General features: G+C 47.7%; 3 protein-coding genes across 3 annotated transcripts; all 3 read right to left on the reverse strand.

Annotated features, from left to right (window-relative positions):
* Positions 1-825: 825 nt before the first annotated feature.
* Positions 826-7,305, reverse strand: BHQ10_000950 (uncharacterized protein; the record flags this gene model as incomplete). Its single annotated transcript, XM_040882422.1, has 5 exons — positions 826-975; positions 1,026-1,127; positions 1,184-5,283; positions 5,401-7,226; positions 7,283-7,305. The coding sequence occupies 5 exons, from the start codon at positions 7,303-7,305 to the stop codon at positions 826-828; spliced, it is 6,201 nt and encodes a 2,066-aa protein (XP_040729455.1).
* Positions 7,306-8,306: 1,001 nt separating this feature from the next.
* On the reverse strand, positions 8,307-12,958 carry BHQ10_000951 (uncharacterized protein; the record flags this gene model as incomplete). Its single annotated transcript, XM_040882433.1, has 3 exons — positions 8,307-9,207; positions 9,258-12,427; positions 12,491-12,958. The coding sequence occupies 3 exons, from the start codon at positions 12,956-12,958 to the stop codon at positions 8,307-8,309; spliced, it is 4,539 nt and encodes a 1,512-aa protein (XP_040729456.1).
* A 2,868-nt stretch (positions 12,959-15,826) lies between these two features.
* BHQ10_000952 (uncharacterized protein) lies at positions 15,827-17,055 on the reverse strand (the record flags this gene model as incomplete). Its single annotated transcript, XM_040882444.1, has 2 exons — positions 15,827-16,981; positions 17,029-17,055. 2 exons carry the CDS (start codon positions 17,053-17,055, stop codon positions 15,827-15,829), a joined length of 1,182 nt encoding a protein of 393 aa, XP_040729457.1.

Genomic DNA, 17,055 nt, shown 5'->3' on the forward strand with positions numbered 1-17,055 from the left:
CTCATAATTGCAGATATAGAAATAAATGGGTTATCGAAAAACTTCAAATGAGAGAGACCGACAAAGTGCACCAAAGTCTAATCGTCCGGATTTATCCAAGACCCTTCAAAAACAAAAACCAAAGCCTTGAACAATAAATTATCGATGAGCCCAAATCAACGTTCACGAAGACTTCAGTGCGCTGCTCCGAATGCAGTGTTTACCACGGTGCAAAAACAATTCATCTGCGGAAAAAGCAAAGAGAGCGAACCGCCACACCGTGCTCATATAGAAGGTCGCCAAAACGGTGAGCCTAGATAGTACAGACAGACGAAGCGTAATCAATAGTTTTGAGTCTTCATATCTCTTCTCAGAACCTTAAAAAGAACGAACCCCTTACGCTTTCGTGGTGGATTTGTGATTATTACCCCATTGGGAAAGTTTAGGTTCAGGGTTGTCGAGTTGCTCCCCCTACCCAGGATGTTCCGGCGACTCCGGTTTGTTTACCCGGCGACTATTGATTTGTACGAGATTGCACATATCCTACCTGTCATTCATAGCCCAACCCAGGCCGTCTCTAATGTATGTCAAACCTCTGGAATAATGCTAACCAAATGCAAAATGCTTCGAAAACAAACGCCCCTGAAAATGCAAGCAATGCATGAAAACAAACATTCGTCGCAAGGAAACATGATGAAACAAAATCAACCCCAAAGAGAAAAAATGCGCAAACCCACAAGACTATATGCAAACAGCAACATGATGCCGAGGTGGGCAGATGGTCGCGCCGACTTGCTCCTTTTATAGAATTAACTTGTTTATACTGATAGCATGTAAGAATGTAGTTCATCTTCTCTTGGGCCGGATGAATGGATCGGCCTCTTTCTTTTTTCGCATCGGCATCGGAGGACGTGGTGGTAGATTGGTAGATCCGGGTCCAGGTCCAGGTCCAGGTCCAGGTCTGACTCCTTTGGGCCCGCGAGGCGCTTGTATCAACTGCATAGTGACGTGTCAGTGATAATCTTCTTACTTCGATGATGACTTACATTATTATCCACCAATACTTTCCCACCATTGTCATTCATAGGGTTTTTATTATGTCCGATATGTTGATACCCCGGCCCTTCTCGAGAAGGTCTCACCAAGTTCTTCGTAACTATCGTTAGTCATGATGATCAAGTGTAGCAGGACTAAAAGAACTTACACTGGGAACTTCCTGCGGAGTTTCTGCGTCTATTTTACGCTTCGTATTTTTTGCAAACGGCCCACTAGGCGGAAGTTTCCTTTTCCCTTGTTGTTGCTGACGCTGTGGAGGCGGCGATGGAGACCTAGTAGCCTTGACGACGGGAATGCCAGGATCACGTGCTAGAGTGTGTTTTTGTTTGATCTCATCACGTTTGGCCTGTTGTGCTCTCTTATGCCGAGACTCTTCCTGGGCAATCCTATTCAAATCTTTCTGAGGCAGGACCTCTTTAGACCGACACGCTTCAGCCAAGTGACCGATTTCACCACACATCAAGCAACGAGGTGCAGTGCATCTAATCTTTGTGTGACCTGGCTGCTTGCACCGGAAACACATACCCTTGGCAAGTTCCAAAGCTTCGGCATTATCACAATTTCTCGTAAAATGATCAAAGCTGCCGCAGTTGGCACAAGTCTTCGTATCATCGAGTCCATTAGAGCCTCCAGATGGACCGCTAAGTACGGGAGTAGGAGTGTTGCGAGCCGACACCGATTCCATCTCATTAGATGATCGGGTCTCGGTAGGCGTGTGCACTGTAGACGTAGATGATTCATTGGCATCTGCATCAGCCATATCCACATTTCGGTATCCAGTAAACTGTGGACGTTCCAACATCGAAAGGACATCCCCATCCGTATAGACATGACGCTGTCTAGCATCAGTAATGAGCTTCTTCCAAAATTCGCCTTGAACAAGAGACTGAGAATTTCCGAGAACCCAGAGGGACGACTTGGCACGAGTCAAACCGACGTTCATACGACGAATATCTGACAAGAAACCAATTCCCTTGTTCGAAGCGCGGACACAAGAGAAAATAATAATTTCACTTTCTCTACCTTGAAAAGCGTCGGTGGTGTTGAATTCAACCTTGGCAAGTATTGAGTTACCGTATCTAGCAGCGAATCGCGTCCTCAATTCTCTCAATTGACCTTTGTAGGGTGTGATGATACCAATCTTGCCAGAGAAGTCGTATGCCTTGAAGTCAGTAAGCAATCGCTCGTAGAGTTGCATTGCTAAGTTCAACTCGGCAATGTTGATAAGAGAGTGACCCTTGGAAGCACTCTGGTGAAGACCCTGAACGTCAAAGAAGCGGTAAGGGCTTAGCAACTGACTGTTGTGCCACGGCCGAGCACGAAGTTTAGCCATATCAGGTCCATCTTGCAACAGACCGTCGTAGAACGTAATACTGGGGAAGAGACTAATTGCCGGATGCATACGGTATTGAATATCCAAGAGATGCACGTCGTTAGGGTGGTTGGACTGCATTCTAACGAACAAACTCTGCTCATATTGGAAGCGAGAAGCCTCTTTAGACAGCACAGTGGGCGGAAGCTGTTTAGGATCTCCGACAAGAATGCACTTGGCACAACCATACTTAAGAGGAATAAGAGCGCTCAGCTCGATTGACTGAGCAGCCTCATCAATAATCACAGTTTCGAAGTCAATGCTTAGATTCTGAAACATCTCGTGTCCACTACCACTAAGCGTTGCACAAATGACATGGGCACTGTCAACAATCTCTTGCTGAACACGACGTCGATTTAAGTCGTTGTTGCGAGCAATTTCGTTATTACGATCTCGAGTATTGTCAATTTCCTGACTGAGCTGTGTTCGCTTCTTCTTGAGCAATTCGAATTCGCGGAGAAGATCATCGGGAGGCACTTGACCTTTTGCTCTAAATTGATCAAGTTTGGAGCGGATTTCCTTGAATGCAGTATCGGTGGATTTATGATCCTCGAAGATTTTCTGAGGATTCTTCTCCTCCGAATTTTTCTGGACTGCTTGATTTAAGCGTGCATTCACAAGCTCGTCTAGAGTAACATCCAGCACGTTTGCATTGATAGCATCACTGCGACCTAAACGAAGGACATTGAGCTTCTCTGATCTACCGTTGAGCGTCTTGACGCCAGCTTTGAAACGCATCACCAGTTCATCAACAGCTGCATTACTGGGAGCACAAACAAGGAGTTTCTTGGTAGCTGTGGTAGGTGCTTTAGGCGTTGGCGCCTGATGAGCGCTAGGACGAGAAATAGACACGCTATGTTGGTTGCCTAAACTCCCACTCAACAAGGCACCAACAAGAGCAACGATTGTTTTGGTTTTTCCAGAACCTGGTGGACCTTGAATCAAGGTAAAAGCATCGTTGTCTAATGCAGATCTGATAGCTTTGGCCTGGGCTTGATTGACGTTATAGTTGTCCACTAGTGGCTTCAAGCTTGCATCATTGTATTTCAGAAGTGGAGAGGGTTTCGCTTTGATAATCTCTTCGCAAAGATCGTAATACTGCAAAGCCTTCAGTGCTCCGTACTCGCGCTCCAATGGTGTCAACGACGAGATGCGTACTGCCCACAGGGTGGATCCCGGCGACAGAGCAGATACCATTGCACTGCCGGGATTAACGCGATATGATACCTCGACATTGCCCTTTTTTCTATTGATGCCTGAGATTCTGGCCAAGCAATGAGACGCTGACTTGTCATTCGCAGGATCTCTAGATTTGGACAGCAACACAATATCTGCGTCTCCGAGACCGAACTCTTTCAAGTCTGCCGCACTCCTCAAAGTCGTGCTCACCTCCATGAACGAGTCAACAGATAGACGAGTGGCCACTGTGATCTCAAATGGCTTGAAGTTGGCTTCTTCCTTCGCAGATTGAAAGCCCTGCCATGCTTCCAGGACCAACAATGGCTCAAAAGTGCGTTGATATTCTATGGGGTCCCTGAAAGTAGATGTAATGAGGGAGTAATCCGTGCGGCCCGAATTGGGCGGCAAGTCACCGTTGGCGAAGAAATCCCATTCGAGTAGGGTATGGTGCAGCGATGAGAGATCTGGAACTAAACGAGCACGCATGTCCTTAGCCGATCGCCACTGTCTAACCTTCTTCACAGGACCTTGTTGCTTGAGAGCTCGTCGTTTGCTTTCTTGATACTCCCTGACGGCCGCGGGAGTTGATGCACCCTTCTTTCCAAATAGCTCCGCATCAACCTCATCATCACTTTCTTCTGATTCGGATTCAGAAGCCACCATCATACTATCGGCAGGGGKATGATCTTTACCCTTAATGCCCCCTGATACTCCAGAGCCCTGTCCGGCAGTCTGTTCTGCCACACCGAGTCCTGGAATATTCTTTTTGAGTCGTTGCAACTCGGCAAGGTCACGTTTCTTCTTAGCTTCCCTCTCTTTTTCTCGTTTCTCACGGAACGATTCGACAGATACACCAGGACGAGTTGGAGGCTTTGAAAGTACAAGAGGCGACTTAGTCGTCGTGGGAAGCTTCTTCTGAGGTTGACTGGCGACACGTGCTTTGTTTAATTCAACAGACCTGGAGAGCTGCAGCAACGTTTCATCCAGCGCGGAAGAATCACCGTATTCATCCTCGCTTGTTGATCGAGCTGGCGTTGACCGGCCAGATGAATCGGCCTGTTTAGCAAACGCAGTAATAGAACTTTGTTTTTTGAATGCTGCAGTTGAAGCGGTTACGACCGGTTTCTTATAGTATGCTTCTAGAGCTCTCACAAGCTCGGCCTTTTCTCGCGCAGTCAACAACGTCTTGGTCGCTCCTGTCACAGCAACATTTTCAATGGTCTGAAGGGCGCTGCGTTCAACAGTCGTGATATTCAACTCGCCTAGCCGTCGAAGAATTTTGGAGACGAGACCAACCAAGGTCGTGGCAAGATATTCGTCCTTGAGTCGAAGCCACTTGACCATGCCTTTCATCGTTCCTGTCGGATACTGTAGTAAAGTTTCCCTCACAGTATCTTCCTGCGATGCGTCACCACCACTCATGGCACTCGCAAACACGGGATATTGAGCAAAAAGAACGTCTGCAAATTGAATAGTATCACGGCAGAATTCCAGCATAACACTCTTGTCATTTCCTCGGTTGTGCCAGTCTTCGGTCATATCAAAGATCGTAGTAAGAGATGACCATTGACGTTCCCACAGATTCTGAATCTCCGTGAATTCTTTCTTGTTAGCCAATTTCCGAGTCCTAAGAATACCGGTCTGAGTATCACAAAGTACATCGATAATGTCTGTTCCAGTATGGATCATCCTCGGAGCTGAACCAAACGTTTTGAGCGCGCTGATCCGAGAGAACGACCAACCAAACCCGTAGACAGCCGTAGAAAAAAAAGATCTCAGGAGATGCGAAATTGCATCTCTTCTCGCTGACTGACCGCTTACGTTTTTGATAAGATCGACAGCTGCTTGATAAGTATTTATGTCGGCGGAGAATAGTGCGGAAATCAAGGCACAGGCAGTATCTTGACTAGCAAACAAAGCATCCAGATGCTCAGGGTCGAATTCAGCTAATCGCTCAAATATTAGAGCTGATAGGTGTGTGAGATGGCCATAGATAACATTGTACTTTGTCTTCTCTTGGCTATCCTCGCCTCGTGTAGGGAATTTCTCGAGACCGACCAATTCCAAAATGCCTTTAAGCGCCGCAGTCGATAGATCCCGGTTGCTTTGACTTAATCTCGCGATAACGGCGTCCCAGATTTCTGGCGAATAAGTACTTTTTCCATGTTGCATGGAGGAGTGGTTCAATAAGACTTCATAATCCGTCTTCAAAGACTGACATTCAAGAGCAAGCGTGTTGCTGACGACGTCCATGCAACCATTGATAATCGACTGTGCCCTATCACCAGCCCCATCTAATTCAGGTGTGACAATAATGTCGATATGTTCCTTAACAATCTCCAATGTTTCCGATAATACCACACGTGCAACGGACCCGCGCGATGATTCATTGTCAGTAAAAGTCCGCAACGTACAAAGCAACACCTCGATTCCACAGAGAAAACACTGAAAGCGCGCAACTGAGGGTAATCTCTTATCTTGAAAACGCTTGAATAGTTGCGATACGATGTATCTGCAGGCGGGAGTTTGATTGATGCTTTTCAATGAGGACATAAAAGGTGATATCCATGATAGCATGTCGTTTAGCGGAGATTTAGAGAGGGTGACATCGTCTTTGGCCTCTAGGAGGTAAGCATCAAATTGAGGGTTATTGAAGACTTGCTCTGCAATCGCTTGGGGAGATATGGCCTGCATGGCGTCCCAAAAGTCAACTGGCGCTTTCTCTAAGAGTAGTTGAATAGAGTTTAACAGAACCCTCAGAACAGGTGATTGGATTCCAAGATGTTCGATAGACAATCGACAAGGGTCAATGTCCAGACCGCGGAGGTGATGAGTGATTTGATCTTTATCGAGTCTCATTATGATGATTCGTAAACCTATCCAAAGTCTTTGAACGGCAGCAATATCCAGGTACTGCTGTTGAGGTGAGGCAGAAATGAGAGCACGAGTTAAGCCGTCTTTGACTGCCCACTCAAATTCGTCTGAGGTAGGCGGTCGACGAAAACGAGACCAACCATGCAAGGCCCAATGATTTCGAATAGGGTCGGGATCAAACAGAAAGTTTGTTAAGCCTGGAACGTAGTCGGTGAGTTTTAGAGTCCGTTTGGTCTGGATCATTCTGAACGGGGCGTCAAAGTACTCTCTGAGCAAGGCAGCGTTCTTTTGCATGACCTCAGAACTCAGACATTCGAAAATAGCGAGCAATGACGACGTCCTTAAGGCGTCTAGACCTATCTTCTCTGGTGGAACTGCATTAAGTTCTTCAAGAGCTGTCGTCAGATTCCTCTTCATACGTTTGATATCCCACTCCTCCAGCAACCGCATCAGTTTCTCGATATCCTCCTCGTCATAGCTCTCCTTCAGGTTCTCGACCAGCGTCACTTTTCCTCGATGATACTGCCTAATGCAAAAATCACAGCTCTCTAGCGTATCGTTGAACTTCTGCCATAACCAGTCTTGTAATTGTCCGAGGCCATCTTGACTGAAAGCTAGGATGGGAAGGCACGATAACGCCTTGTCCCTGCGCTCGAGGGCACGCTGTGCTTCGTACTCGCCGTCGGTATCGTCGTAACGGCCGTAATCATCGCGACGTTGGCGAGGGCAGAGGAGATGGATACCGTCGGGTATGGTTTGGAGTTCCCTGAACCAATGTTTGTCAGTCGAAACACCTGGCATGACATCTGAAAGAATGCCCACCTTATTGTATCCAAGACCTCCATCGTGGAGGGAGTGGATTTTCCACGATCAATTCGACAATGGATTTATTCAGGCTCAAGCTAAGCGTTCAAGTATCCATAGCCAAAGCTAATCAGGCTTCGGGAATCACTGAGCACCAAACAGGCCTAAGATACTGCTGATCGAAAGTTACGGCGAGAGAGTGTACAGTGCGGACCAAGCAAGAGCGGGCGAACACAGGTAAGAAATAAGACAGAGGCTCCCCGTCGATGGATGCTGCACGCAAGAGAATAAAATACACAGTAAACCACGAACGTGACCTGGAAGAGTCTGACAAAAGCGAAAAAGAAGGAAAGAAGCAGCTGGTCGTTATTGCAACTTCGGACAGTATGTATGTTATGATATTTCTTGCTTGACGCAGTTCTTTCTTTGCGGCAGATTGCGGGCGCTGATTGGACGCGGAGGGAAAGCGGCAAGCGGCGGGAACTTCCACTTAACGCGTCGCGTCTTTTCTACTAATTAGTACTTGCACATACATTATGGACTAGAAAAAGTACGCCTGCGACTGACGGTTCAATAAAAAGGACAGTTCTCTGACTTTGGTCTAATAATTCATGATATTTGACTTGGTATCCGATAATCGATACCCTATGCTGAGAAGAAAAGAAAACACTCGCAGTGAGATTGATAAATAGCTCATGGCGTAGAAGGGAAGAAGTAAAAAGACATTGAAACGGGAAGATGAGATATCATAATCGAAGTACATTGACTTGTTCAACAAGAACAGAAAAAGAGGAACAAAATGAAATGATGCATGAGAATGCGAGAACAAGGTGTTAACCTATGGACGCCACCAGCCTTTTCAACCAACGCCATCTATGTGAAACCGCGATATGGAAACAGGAGACGAAAAACGAAAAAGAAGACAATCCGCTTCAGATCGGAATGAAGCTCATATAGACACATATAGAAATTTTTGGAATCAAGAATGAAGTGACATCAAAGACATATAGTGGAATGAAAGATACTGACATGAGGAATTAGACTATACAGCATGTATATCATGCGGGATCCTGAGTGGACTGTGAGGCGTCTGGGGCTTGCCGTTGGCGGATTCGATTCGCAACAATGGAGTGCCGTTCGAAAAGTCAGTGCTTGTCACCGAGGGATTCTGACCGTGGTGTATCGTTAATCCTGCTTCGGGTTGTTCCCACGAATTGACAGCAGGGTGTTTGGTACCAAAATCAAAGCTGTCCGCCGTAAATGTGGTCCCGTTGCTACCGTTCTGACTACGCGGATTGTGAGTGGTGTTTGTCGGCGCGATAGAAGGCGGATAAATCGGCCGCTCGTCCTCAAGAACTCTGGGATCACGGCTCACCTGAGGCTCGATGGGTTTAACCACTGAAGATACCGCTGAAACATCGCTGCCAGCGGGACTTCCACCTGCGTTGGCCTGGGAAGAACCGAACGCGTCATTGTCGGTTTTTTCGACACGGCGATAAATGCCCTGGGTGACCTGTTCGCGTATAATGTCCACATCGGTGGGGAAGAACACTTTCTGGAAAGCTTTGATGGCGAATCGGGGAAGGAGACAAAGCACGACGGTGACGAAAAGCACTGTCCAGTACGCTAACGTTCCGTATACTTCGGCTGCGTGATTATAGAATTGGGCAGAGGCGGTGGTGGCGGTCCATACGCCGGTCCAGAAATAGAGAAGGAGACTGCTGACTGCATTGATCAAAACAGTCAACCAGTCCCAACGGTACGTGTTCATGAGAACGTATGTATTGCTGGAGATGACTGCGGCCGAGGCGACGAGAATACCGAATTGCTGACGATCATCGAGACTCAGACCGTCTCCACGCTGGAACCTAGCCTGGTTGTAAAGCAGATACGGCATGAAGAAACACATCAAAGACTGGTACAGGCCATCAAACATGTAGAGCCTATAAATGAGGTTAGATAATCGAATATAAACGCGCACAACGATACTTACCAGAACTTGCGCTGGCTCCATTCTTTGCGCTCGATACCGCGCATATAGAGCTGGGGAACTTCAAGTGAAACCTTGTCACTGACATCCTGGTCGAAGATGCCCATGAAAATGACAGGAAGTGAGGTGAAAGCCAAGTTAATCAGAATGATATAGGTGTAATCAAAAAGATAGGACCCATCAAAGCTGTTGTAAATCGAATACCAGAAAAGAGCAAAAGTCCAAACGAGCGTTTTATAGAAGAAATTGGCAGTGGCCTCACCAAGGCGTCGATACGACCATCGGCCATGGACAAGAAGGAGACGCCGTAGGAAGCGGAATTGACCAATGGCGTAGTCAGATGACATGACGGCCTGTCTGCCCTCTTCACCGGCGATACCAACACCGACGTCTGCTTCTTGAATCATAGCTACATCGTTGGCACCGTCACCTATAGACAATGCCATGATGTTCAACCCATTCTTCACCATTTGCACAACGGCAGCCTTTTGTGCAGGGCTCACACGGCAACAGAGAACAGACTTGCATCTTTTACACAAAAGAAGGAACTTCTGTTTCAGGTCCTCGTCGAGCATGAGTTTCAGTGTGTCTCCGTCGATTATCAAAGCGTGAGTGGCAGCAGGCGGAGTATGATCCTGGCGAGCCGCGATCAATTCCTCGTCAGTGCCCTGGATGCCAAATTTGTCCAAGTATCGTTGTAGTTCTGAAGCAGCAGCCTCGGGCTTGTCGGCGGGAACATTAAAAACTATCAACTCCATATTGTTGTTTAGAAGGTTGCAGGAGAATCCAATGTTGATGGCGGTCTCAACTTTGTCCCCAGTCAAAACCCACAACTTGATACCAGCATTGGCTAGCAACGAGATGGTATCCGGTACGCCGTCTTGCAGTCTGTCTTCGATGGCAGTTCCTCCCAAAAGCATCAACTCTTGTTCAATTACGTTGGCGACTTCCTCCAACTTGTCATCCCGATCGACGAGAGCAGCGGCGGCCAGATCATGCGATTCGTTCCAGACTTGGTATTCCTCTTCACTAAGGACCCGCTCCGCGATACAAAGAGTTCGAAGGCCTTCGCGAGCAAATTCCTCCAGATGGTCGGCTGTAGTTTTGCGAAGCTCTTGTTGCTGACCACGTGCAAGTCGCTTGTAGATGATACTATCAGCTCCTTTGCAGAATAGTCGGATAGTACCATCGGGCATACGAATAATCGCACTCATTCGTTTCCTAGTAGAATTGAATTCCAGCAAATTAAGGACAGTGTAAGCACGTTCCTCGCCCAAGACATTGACAATCAGATCATCGCCATTCCTTCCTAGCACGGTAAAACCACAGTCTCGGGCAGTAGCCACTAGTGCAGCTTCATCAGGCGATTGTGCCCTAAATTCGATCTGCGGGGGGTCGCCCGGGGTGTGTTCGGTAATGACAGTGTGACAGAGAGCTAGGGCAATCATAAAGCTCTCAATTGCTTGCTTTTGGGTGGTATCATTGGATTGTCCAGAAAGATCCATCGCAAAGTCCGGAGAGATAAATGTTAAGTTGTCGTCGATCAAGTACGGATTGTCATGAATCTTTCTTAAAAGCTCCAGTGACCGCACCTTGCCCTGAGCAATGACCTGTTGGGCTTTGGCAGCTACAGCTTCAACGTCAACGCCTTCGCGACGCTGCATGCCAAATTGAGCTTCTGTGAAAGCTTCGCCGTATTTGACACCATTGATGCTACATTTCTTGAACTCCATGACATTTTGCGTCAAGGTCCCCGTCTTGTCGGAGAAAATGTATTCAATCTGACCAACGTCATCGGAGATGTTCCAAGACCGAGGAACACAGGCCATATTGAGGCGTTGGTAAACCATGTCGAGGTCATAAAAGATGAAAAGTGCCTGGACCGACCGGATGATCTCCAGAGTGATGTAGAGAGAAATCGGCACAAAGTTCTGGAACAAGATGAGACCGGCGAAGAAAGCGACGATTCCTTCAACTGGCGGGCTGCCACCGTAAGATCCATACTCAAAGAATGTCCAAGAACCTTGCGAAGCCCAGCTGACACCGTTGACGATACCGGTAACCAAGCACAGTATGAACAAGATGGTGAAATTAGGGATGACTTGGAAGTTCATTGCCCGAGCAAGTGCTGGTCGTTTGGTAGGGGTTTCTCCGGAATTGAGCATGATTTTTGTCTCGGGGCCGGTGAAGACAACAACACCCAGAACCCACTCAGTATTTTGGAGACTACACCCACGAAGAAGAAGATTGTTGATGCCGATGGGCTCTACCATGTCCTTGGGTGGACCATTGGGAACATTCTCGTCGCGCTGTTGCCATCGAATTGCCGCACTGTAGTTGTGCAAGTTCTGGTGAGGAGGTTCACTCTCGATGAAGAACTCGGTTCTCTCGCAGTCACGGGCGTGCTTGACTAATCGTCCACAGTTCAAGGCCTGGCGCACTTTCAAATTCGTCTCACCATCCAGGTTCTTGGTTTCGATATTACAAGCTCCATCGGGATCGGAAGAAGAAAGAATGACGATATCAGCTGGAATTTGGTCTCCGTTGTACAGCCGAACGAAGTCGCCAACCTTGACACTCTTCCAGTATTCTCGCTTGAAGCGCGCAGTTTGTGGCGTCTGTCTCGAGCGGTCGAGAATAGTGCCCGCTCTCTTTCCGCCGGGAGCCACGCTGTCTCGCACAGCCTTGGCAACTTGCAGGTGTTGGTTGCCATCGTTTGGCTCATTTGGCCATCCGTTTCCCTCAACCTGCGGATCCGGATGCGGGGACGCAACAGGAGTCATCTGAATGCCGTCTTCGGCGCCATCGCCGTAGTAAGACTGTCGTTGAGAATACACGGATTGGCGATAGGTTGCCATGGAAAATCGCCTGTCATCCTCCTCGGCGGAATCCTCCTCCACCTTCTTGTTTTTGTTCCTTTGCATCGATCTGTATGTTTTGATGATAAATCGGGTGCATGCTTTTTTGAAACGACGCCACAACGATACGTCCTCTTCACTGACATTGACGTTTGTCCAATCGACCAAGCGATAAACGGGGGAATTATTCAATTGATTGTCCTGAACAGTACGTCGCCAATCTTCGATCGCATCTTTGATGGCTGTCACGATGATAATAACAATCAAAGGCACGGCGTTCAGACCTGGATTGGTGACACCGAAAATGGGAAAGAACTAATCGCATAAATATTAGTATGCTTAATCATAACAATGGAAGTGATCGGACGGTAGACTTACACCTAGAATGATAATGAACAAGAAATAAAGATTTGCAATGTTTTGAAACTGAAGCCACAAGTTCTTGGGAATGAAACTCAGCGGCGTATATTTCGCTGTACGAATTTTGTTCCGCGGATATTGCGCTTTCAGATACCCTTCCTCGTCGCGTTCTTCGTCTGGTATGGGCATATTGAAGAATATTCGCCGCGTCTCTTGTTGGCCGTCAGCGCCGGCGCCTTCGTTGGTCGCGCCATCGTTCCCATCGCCGGCACTGCTCCCAGCTGAATTCCGCTTTTCTTCTGCACCAGAGACATTGCGTTTATGGAGTCGGTCAACGATCGAAACCCGCTTCTTTAGGCCGCTCGAGTTTCCTAAGCGCCGAGTCGCCCATCGTTGTCGCCTCGTCGGTTTCGAGACTTCACTATTTGTTGGGTGTAAGGAATTGCCATTCCCTTCGCCGCCGTCTTCGAACTGAATCCGAGACATTCGGAAGGCGTCACGTCGGCGCGCAGAGCATGTATCGAAAGATTGATAATTGAAAAAAGGAAGCGGATGAGGTTAATTAATAGAGCATCCGATCGAAGTGGCGGATCCTGACGATGCAAGTCCGCCGTAGCCGCTGCCGTTGTTCCGCGCCTGAAATTAATTCAAGTTAACAAGTCAGGTTTTTGGCGAGTTCAATCTCCCCTTGCTAACTCAGACAATTGTTCGTTCTGAGAATGCCAGCCACGAGACTGAACTGAGGGAGTCGATGGGTGTGTTGTGAGAGGGGGCGATCTGGCGATAAGTGAAACGCAGCCCCAGAGTAGTAGGGGAAAGGAGTCGGCTGAAAGCAAGCGCGGCAACGGTGTCAGCAGCAGCAGCAAGTGGCGTCCTGGATTGAGGCAGAACGAGGCGTTGGGTAAAGACAACGATTGGGAGGCGGTCGTCGACAGGGAGGCGGGATGGGGAGGAGGAAAACGAGTGAATGGTGGTGGTGGTGGTGGTGATGTTATTATTATTACTATCAGGAGGAGGAGAGGAGAAAGGATGGGAAAAGACGCCAGGTGTATCTTAGTAAGAGGTGTTGGCTGCGAAGCTGATCAAGGAATTGTAAGCAGCAGTAATAATACAGCGGGAGTCACGGATGACTAGCGTGGTCAGGAGCTGAGCCCGTGGCTGTTCTGTGCTTAGTTCGGCTTGGCGCTCCCGGCCGGACGATTCTACACCCGATGTTGGCCTTCTATTCTGTATCTATAGTATAGATGAATAGAATAAATGACTAATCTGCGATGATTCTATATCTTGCAGAGAGATACAGTGGCCATAGTCGAGTCTACCACGTCGTCCCTGGCCGTCCATCGATGTCAGTCAGGACAGTGAAACTATGGAGTGCGTACCTCATGTAACCCACAATTAATATCCTGCATAAATAGAATTAAATACAGTACAATTACGGAGTGCTCCGTACAGTACTGAATAGTCAATGCGCGCCCTCTGTGTGAGTAGTACAGTAAGTACTGTTCGGCCTTCGACGATCACATACATCCGGGTGGCACAGACAATACCATTGTTTACTACGTAGTAGTAGTAATTAGGGCTGTCCGTTATGTCCGGCGGCGTAACATACGGGGGTTAGACTTTACGTCCGGCACCCCATTACGCCAAACTTACCCGGACCGGCCTATCAGATCCGAAGCCTCCATAGACTTATTGAAAGTTTCATCGGCCCCTTTACTTTTAGAACACCCTCCTACATAGTACGTATGTGTAACTACGGAGTACGTATACTACATAGAATAGTAAATTCCAGCCCGTAGATCTGATCCAGTCAATGTGTTCAGATCTATTCTCCTGTCTTCCTTGGATTACTCAGCTGTTTGCCGTCCGATCAGAATTTGTTTTGTTTTCCATGGTTCAACTGATAAAAAAAAAAAAAACCATTTTTTTCGCGTTTATCCTTCGGCACGTTTTTCTTGGGACAGGGCCGTCATAGCCGCCAAGTGGCGTATGACGTTGTGAGAACTCCTAACTTGGATCAATTGACTTGTTTCAATGTTCTCACAGATTTATATTCATTACAGTATCATGTTCGGCAGTGTGTGGCATACTATGTAGACAATGCTTTGTTGATGCAAATCTTATTTGCAGCACTAACTCAGCTCGGCCGATCCACCACCGGCCGTTCATCGGCTTGCATGAATAAATGCCTAGCACCAACAATGACTACAGAAAGCCATCTGCGATCGTTCCTTTCAGTCCCCAACATGAATGAGCCGAAGCTTAACCAGACTAACCCACCATGGCCGAAGCTCAGGTATCGGCAGGKTCGGRAAATGAACTGACAAAARAACCATACAGAGAAAAGACCACCAAAATCAACCCGGGGCTCAAGCGCTGCTCGAGTCGTACAGCAAAATCGCACCAGATTAAGCCGCCCAACATGTTTTTACTCTGCGCGACGAGGCATATGTCGTATACCACTATGCTTGTATTGGCCAGATGAGATTTCTCTCATTCAACGTCTCGCACAAGCCATCCTACCCTCGCCTTCTGCAATTGCTCAAATCCTCATCCACTGGCGGCTTTTTATATGCTGGATGTTGTTTTGTGTAGGAAATTCTCTTCTTAGCAAATGAAGGGATCCCGCATTCGCGACTGCACGGGTGCGATTTGGAGAGGGTGTTTATCGATGTCGGATGTCGCCTGTTTCTGAACAAAGGCAAACAAAACGTCAAATTCGTGACTGGTCATCTAATCGAGCCAGATGAGGGCGCGTATCAGGGTGGACCATTGGCACATGAACTGACTGGTAGGGTGGTGGCTATCTTTGCATCATCTCTTTTCCATATGCCGGATTATGAAGACCAGCTTCTGTTTGCTAAGAGAATGGTGGCCATGTGCGAAGACAGAATGGGTGTCATGATCACCGGTCGACAATTGGGGAGCTACCTAGGTGGCCGATATCCGATGACTGGTATGCGTGAAGATGGATACAAGTTCAAGAGTTGTCGGCATAACGAACAGACTATGCGAAGCTTCTGGCATGAGGTTGGTAAAGTAACTGATACTCAATGGACCGTTGATACTGCTACGTACATGGGGGAGGAAATAGAACAGATCAAGAATGCACCCTTTGCGGAGCCGGATGTGTGTATGATTGGTGGCGTGCTACACGAAAAAAAAAAGAGGGGAATGTTATTACGACTTCAAATGTTAAGTTCAATCATTCAATGTTTATCAATAGCCAGGTTGGTATTGTTCAAGTCCTGATAAAACTATGTGTACCCTTATATACAACCCTGGAGGTACCTATGTACCCGTGGGCACATACATCAATTGATATATCAACACCAGCTGACATGGACGCTTGCACTACTGGTTCCAAATCAAAACACCCTTTCCATACAAGCCCAATGTGATGCCAATATTGTATACCGTGTCTCTCAACGACGTGCAGCCACCAACGATTTCGCTCGTCGTCGCGTATAAAGTCTTTATATTTCCGTCCGCAGACCACTCCACCACCTTAGTAGGAGCCTTGCCATCAACACAATCCGGATTGCCAACAGTGCTATTCAAGAGACACCCTAATCGCTCCACCCGCATTTTGTCCAGAGTTGGGGGATGCGGGTGACCAGTAATCAGCAACACGCCATCTTTATCTATAGACAGATTATCCGGCATAAAGTCCAAATTGACTGCACCGGTTTGCTGGAGTGATCGATCTAAAGACATCTCATAGAAGCGTACCGCGGCAGTACTTGTAGATGCAACAGCCACAGTCGTCTCATTTAGCAATGTAATACCATTCGAGAACGGTACACGAGCAACAGTGCGGAACTCGTTGGTCAAGAGATTCACGTAAACGACCCCGCCCAATGGAAGTCCGAGATACGTCTCGATCCAGGCTAAAACAGGGTTGTAACGTTTGAGGAAGTAATGGTCACTGCTGACATACAACTCGTGCTCGCTCAAAACGGTAATTGCATTAGGCGACCTGATCAGCGGGCTAATGATTGTTCGCTGATATGTAGCAACAGGAGTTTTTGATGAGTCGCTAAAGTCAAGCGCAAAGATCTCGATTCGAGACCCGTTCAGACCATGATTGCAGACATACAATGTAGAAGTCGGCCTATGGTACTCGATACCAAGGGGGTGGAACTCTTTGGCTCCGGGAAAGTCGCGGAGCTCAATAGTCGTAAGCTTCGCCTCCTCATCGGAGGCATCTTTCTGGCTGTATCTGTACAAGTGAAGATTGCCATGCGGAATAGTTGACAGATCCGGAGTAAAGGTTCCCATAACGGTGTTCCACACATCTCTACCGGGATCACAGCTGAAGATTGCTACGTGATCCTCGTCAATCATGAGCCCATCTTCGCAATTGCGTATTCGATCGGCAAATTTGACTGAGGAGGCGGCGAATGTGTTTACTGCGGTGAATTTGTGAGGTGCATTGTCCACGAGAAGCCGTACCACACGGGCACGCTCTGCCAGGAACGGATAGAGCAGGGCGAGCGCAAGAATTGACTGCCAATCAAATCAGCAGTGGTAAGAAAACCATTGATGCCACTCACCAGCGATATCCTGATTACCGAAACCAT

This window comes from Talaromyces amestolkiae (genome assembly GCF_001896365.1).
Source record: "Talaromyces amestolkiae strain CIB chromosome Unknown scaffold1.1, whole genome shotgun sequence".
Taxonomy (NCBI): Eukaryota; Fungi; Ascomycota; class Eurotiomycetes; order Eurotiales; family Trichocomaceae; genus Talaromyces; species Talaromyces amestolkiae.